This window comes from Bos grunniens, chromosome 22, assembly GCF_055505025.1.
Source record: "Bos grunniens cultivar Pamir isolate PY7600 chromosome 22, Bosgru_T2T1.0, whole genome shotgun sequence".
Classification (NCBI taxonomy): domain Eukaryota; kingdom Metazoa; phylum Chordata; class Mammalia; order Artiodactyla; family Bovidae; genus Bos; species Bos grunniens.
The window spans coordinates 6,439,674-6,445,673 of record NC_141186.1 but is presented as its reverse complement, the minus strand read 5'-3'; the positions used below and the strand labels follow the sequence as shown (position 1 = coordinate 6,445,673).

Here is a 6,000-nt window from a genome sequence, read left to right as displayed (position 1 = left end):
AACAGTAAGCAATAGAAAATGCACATTTGATGAAACATTCTTTGCACTGGAGAAACATGAAAATAAATATAGTTCAAGGAAGTACTCTTCTCATACCTCTTTCTCAGACCTGTACTAGTTTTACTGGTTCAAGAAGCTTGCATCACATTTTGTCATTTGTATTTTACATATTGCTATCTGGGTCATTCAAATAAAATGCAGGTCTTGTAAAAGAATAAAAAAACCTTGACAAGTATGCATGTGCCAGGGACCAAATTAGAGGGTTCTTTGGTGCGAATTGTCCAAATTTTCAGATTTGAAGGATAATATGTACCAATAAAAAAAAAAATCTGCTGTTAAGACATTTACAGCAGTGCTCTGTCTTGCTTCACATTACAAATCAAAAACAGCTGTTCTCAATAAGCCAATTTTATTTTTTAAATCAGGTGTTGCCAGAGTTTTGGTTGTTAACCTGGACCAGTGATGGTTCTGTACCCTCCGCTGCTGTGAAACACGACATGAGCTAAAGGCAAAGACCGGTTCTCACAAAGACATCTGCTTCAAGTTAGGAACCAGAACAGTGTTTTTAAAGAGTCTTCTTAGATATTTTCTTGCCTTTCTTAAAAACTAGCTTATTTTTAATGTAGCCACGCTTCCTTTTCGCAGTCTAAAAAGAAAACAGAATACCTGGTGTTAGTGCAGGTTTCTTTTGGATTAAAAATACGGATACACACATGGTCTACTGCAGAGTGGTGAAGACTGTCTTAATAAGCACTCAGCTCTTCCTGGGTCCGGTCTCCCTGAACTGTCAACAAGCACTCCCCATTGCTCTACACCGAGGATGTGGAGGTCCAGGATGAGCTGGACAAGGTCCTCAGCTTTATGAGGAAAGACCACCACAGTGCTCCTCCAAAGCCTGTCATATGTCTTTGTCATCAAGTGAATGGACCCCGACCTGCCTTCTCAACCACGAAATGCTTAGCTATAATGACTCACATTTCTAAGCATGCTAGAGTATGCCTAGACTAAGGATTCAGCAACTGTTTCTGGTGCTCCTGATTTAGGCTCCAAGAATTAGCTATGTCAGAAATCCTAATTAACTTGGTAACTTCTGGAGCCCAATTCTCTTATCTGTAAAAGGATGACCTATACCTATCCACAAAAATAAAAGAGAATAAAGTTACCTGGCACATTCTTCAGCACTTAAATATTCAAAATGAAACAAAAGGCAAACACCAAGGGAAAAAAAACAAAACTGTAACATCCTTTGAGTTTCATACATCTTTAAAAAAAAATACTGTCAAACTGATGTCTGTGGTGTAAGAAACAAATTACTGCAAAAATGTTTGCTATCTTAGAGTCTCACAAGATAAATCATATAAGACATGTGTCTGACAAATCTGACATTTTCATAGACACTGAAAAAAGGCAACACTTTTTATCGTAATTCAATTCAACAAGTAATTCAATGCATCATCAAAGTACTGGGTTAGCAGTAGGTGAAGACTCAAGAGACTGATCCCTCAATTCAATTCTCATATTTAAATATAACTATGGAGGTAGTTTCAGAAACTTTGGTAGCTCAGGTGGTAAAGAATCCGCCTGCAATGTGGGAGACCCGGGTTCAATCCCTGGCTCAGGAAGATCCCCTGGAGAAGGGAATGACAACCTACTCCAGTTTCTTGCCTGGAAAATCCCCTGGACAGGAAAGCCTGGCAAACTTTAGTCCATGGGGTCACAAAAGAGTCGGACACAAGTGAGCGACTAACACTTTAATAGTCATTTAAAGTTTCCATTTACATATCATTCAGTTAATAGTTAGCACTTTTATAGGGTAAACTGAATTGGTATTCTGAGCATATTTGAAGTATATTTTAAGTAATACAAAGTGAAAGTGTTAGTTGTTCAGTCATGTCCGACTCTTTGCGACTGCCATTTCCTTCTCCAGGGGATCTTCCTGGCCCAGGGATCGGACCCTGGTCTCCTGCATTGGAGGCAGATCCTTTACCGACTAAGACACCAGGGAAGCCCCTTCAATGATTTAAAATAACTGATCTGGACAATGTAAACACAAGCATCTTTCAAGATTTAAGACTGAAATCAGTCTAACAACAACTAGTATTATTAAGGGTTGTACTTTAAAATACAATCTTCGTATTTCATCTGACTGTTCATTATTTTCCATCTCCCACAGAGGGCAAACCATATAAATACTCATTTTCAATAGTTTTTATAGCAAAGATTAGACCTATTTGGTTTAAGTGAGCTATAATGACTTCTAATAAAAGGCTTCATGTCTTATTAAGTATTACAAAAAGACTGCAATGGTCTCATCATCATAATTCTGCCTACAAGCTTTTTCGTGCCAATTATACTTAATAATTATCTAAAGATAAATTTTTTGAGGATTCAGGACTCAATTCAACTTGAGCTTTTTTTTAATTCAATGAATAATATAGTAACATTGTACTGAGACTGGAACGTGAAAATGCTATATAAATTTGCTTTAACCAAATGATCATGAATGAATCACAACTGCTACTGAGTGTTTGGCATTTTTACTTTCACAAAGGTTCAGAAACTGATGGCCACAGACACATCTTACTTTACAAACTAGTCTTTGTAATGGGAGTGGCACAAATTAAAGCCAGAATGTCTCTGAAAAATCTTGGCTCAGTTCACTGATAACCACTCTTTGCATGAAGAACTCTCCAGAAACAGCTGCTTCCTGCGGTAAGCTTAAGTGCTTAGTTTGTAAGGTTGGCACTTGATATCTACTTTGTATTTAAGCCTTGGTCTTTACAAATCTGGCAAATGAAAACCTATTAGCAATTTTCAGTAATTTTTCAGACAAACCGACCGATCTTGAGTTACTCTTTTATAGACCTGACTTCATTTGGTACCCACCTTCTTTGACAAATACTTCTGTTTGGGGAAAATGTTGGTTACTCGAGGTTTGTGGTCTAGTGTCTCCCTGTTATCAGGGGCTTTCACTTTATATATCCTTACAAGCCAGTGCTCTGATGTGAAGGCCTCCTCCAAATGCTTGAATTTAATGTCCTTGTTTCCAATCTCAGCATTACGTGTCCGATCAAAACCTGGAGGTGTACGGAAATCCAGCTGCAAAAGTGACATGAGTGGTGGATGTTAAACATACTGGGAAACATTCAGTATTAGAAGGGAGTGTTATCACCAGAGCACAACTCTCTCTTTTTAAACTAGGGAAACAGAATCAGAGTGATATACTGTTAACCAGTCCTCGTATGCTGCTAACCAGACAAGAAGAAATCAGCAAGAGAGAAACTCAATGCATAAGAATTAGAATGGACGAGGGGCCTGCAGGCACAAAAAACCCAAAACAGCAAAATGAAATCCATGAAAACCCTTCTTATAGGTTTTCAGAGCAAACACAGAAGGGCCTCCCTACCTGGACCTTGCACTACCAGGTTACTTTGCCAGCCTCAAAGTTCTTCATCTGGCAATTCTGCATGACTGGCTCCTTTCTATTCTCTGGTCTCAGCCCAAACACCATCACTTCAGGGAAATCTTTTCTTTAGATTGATGACTGAGAAGTCTCCTCCACTGATTGTTTTATTCTATAGTGTTTGTTGCTAAAATTTTTATTTTCAAAATTATCCGCATCCTCCACTAGGAGGTAAGGTGCACGACGACTTTACCTTATTCAGTGTGGCTCTCTCTCACCAGTGCTACTTGTGAAATCAGAGCACAAGTAAGCCTGATGCTAAACATCCTGAAAGTGGCAACTACAAAGGACGTTAAACCAAACCAAGGGAAGATTAACCAGGACGAGGAGAGACAAAAATGGAGGCAAGGGAGAGGATTTTAAGAAATTCTCGGAGTAGGTTTATGCTGTCACATAGAACCTAAGTGAATTCAATTTAAAAATAAGACCAGAAAACAAATCTCGTCCAATGAGGGAATAACTTATTACATATCTTACAACAGGAAAGTTATTATACTTCATGTCTTGAACATATTCTTGAGTAGGGAAACGCATCAAAATGAATGCATGCTAGATGCATGGCTTAGAACTCTCGAACAGACAGGAAAAACAAAGGTCCTTTAATGCTATTATTAGTGAATAGAGAAACTAATCTTTCACCAATTTTCTGGGGCAGCTAATTATTGTGCCCTTAGTGCTTATCTCTTAGCATAACATGAGTTTAGAGACCAGGCAGTTTGCCTTCAAAAGAAATCAAAACACTAACAAAAACTTAAACCTAGTAGTAAAATTATTATTTTTTAAAGCTACTTGTTTTAAAAAATTCCAAATGAATAATGCAGAAGCGTTATCTTGATCCGTGGTTTTTTCCTCTGCCTTCTAGTATCAACCAGAAAGCAGCATGGAACCAGAAAGTTTTCAATATAACCTTAGTATGAAGGTGTAACTTGGTATGACAGTCATGGAATATAAAAGTTAGGAAGAACAGTAGAGGCTACCAGGAGCCCCATTATATACAGATAAGGAAAAAACCAAGCCCAGGGAGAATGTGACTCATCCAAGGATTACATGATATGATAGAGCCCGATCTGGACCCCAGCTTGTGACAGTTGCTGTTCGTTCCTTTTGCCACAATGCTTCCCTGTCCATTCATTCCTTTCATTGACTAAATCTTTTGTAGCACATCATTCTAATTTTCTGGGAAACGCTGACCTAGAGAGTCCCAGCTATTTGAGGTAATGGAGAACAGGGAGAGAATAAATGTGTGAAGTGACTAAATAATCCAACCCTTTCATTTCCAGCTTTCCCTCACCAGGCAGTAGAGTAAGCTACTTAAGATCACACTGCTGCCCAACTGGAAGACCCCTCGCTGGGAGAGCAACGTTTTCCAAAAACATGAAGTCAAAAAAAAAAAGCAGGATGGCAGGCAAGGGTTGGATTTAAGCCTCTATTAATTAACATTTTGGAAAGAAACCTCTGCTCTAAAAAATATTTCCTCATTTTTCACACAGAAGTTTCAGAAAGTAAATAGAGTAGAAAAAATTTTAGATGAGCACATTTTTCTTTAGAGCACAACCAAAATATTATCCTGCTTTTTAGAGTCAAACAAGACTATTGTTAAAATATTCCTGTGAATAAAGATTACAGAAAAAGTCTAGAATAAAGCTTATAAAATAAAGATTATAGAAAAAAACAAAGATTATAACTAACCTGCATTTCTCCAAATCTGTAGTATGACATTTTATACATAAGGCAATTCAACAAAGTAGGGGATCCTGCTTTGTCTACACGGAATTCTCCTTGTGAGGTGAAATAGTCACTTTCCTACAGGAAAGAATCCAGAAGTTTCTGTGTCAGTTTAATATAACATATTCACAACTACAGGTTCCCCTTTTCATTTCCCCGTAAGAGCTAGCTTTTGAGGTTATCTTCATAAAGCCGTATTTAGTTAAATCTCAAAAAAACACAGTATCAGAAGACAAATTTATAAATTTAATATGATCTCTTAAAAACCCACAAAACTATCATGGGTGTTTAATACTCAGTCCAGAAATTATTTATTAAAAGAAAAAAGTATCCAAGAAAACATAAAGAGAACAATAGTTTGCTGGATGAAGGAGAGCAATTAATTCTACCAGATTTTAAACCATGTTATAATAAAACCTCAATAATTATTAAAAAAAAAAAAAAAAAAGGTACCAACACCATGAATTAATACTAGGTATGCTGACTCTCTCCAACTGTGTCCCCTTCCCCAGCCATTCATTATTCCTTTTCAGAGTTTTCCTAAATTTGTTTTATTTTTCCATATGAATGCCAAAACAATTTTTTTAGTTGGGAGGGGAACATTTAGAAAACTCTTGCAGCAATTTTTATTGTAAGCGCATCAAGTTTATAAATTAACCTCTGAGAGGGCCAATCTGATACTATTGACAGAAATTTCTTTTCTAGGAATTTATCCTACAGAGATACTAAAATGTGGGCAAAATGATGAGTGTAGAAAGTTACTTATTGCACCACCGTTTCAGATTAAAAAACTTGAAAAATCTTAATATCCA

The 6,000-nt window shown here is 37.0% G+C and overlaps 1 protein-coding gene across 2 annotated transcripts in view; it reads right to left on the bottom strand.

Annotated features, from left to right (window-relative positions):
* Positions 1 to 392: 392 nt before the first annotated feature.
* Positions 393 to 6,000, bottom strand: part of STT3B (STT3 oligosaccharyltransferase complex catalytic subunit B) — a 102,197-nt gene continuing 96,589 nt past the window's right edge. For both annotated transcript variants that reach the window (XM_086365642.1, XM_086365643.1), the window contains exons 14-16: positions 5,153 to 5,266; positions 2,887 to 3,099; positions 393 to 646 (exon numbers count right to left, since the gene is read on the bottom strand). In XM_086365642.1, the coding sequence (XP_086221768.1) occupies positions 566 to 646; positions 2,887 to 3,099; positions 5,153 to 5,266 (408 nt within the window). In that variant the 3' untranslated portion in view covers positions 393 to 565. The remainder of the gene's footprint in view (positions 647 to 2,886; positions 3,100 to 5,152; positions 5,267 to 6,000) is intronic.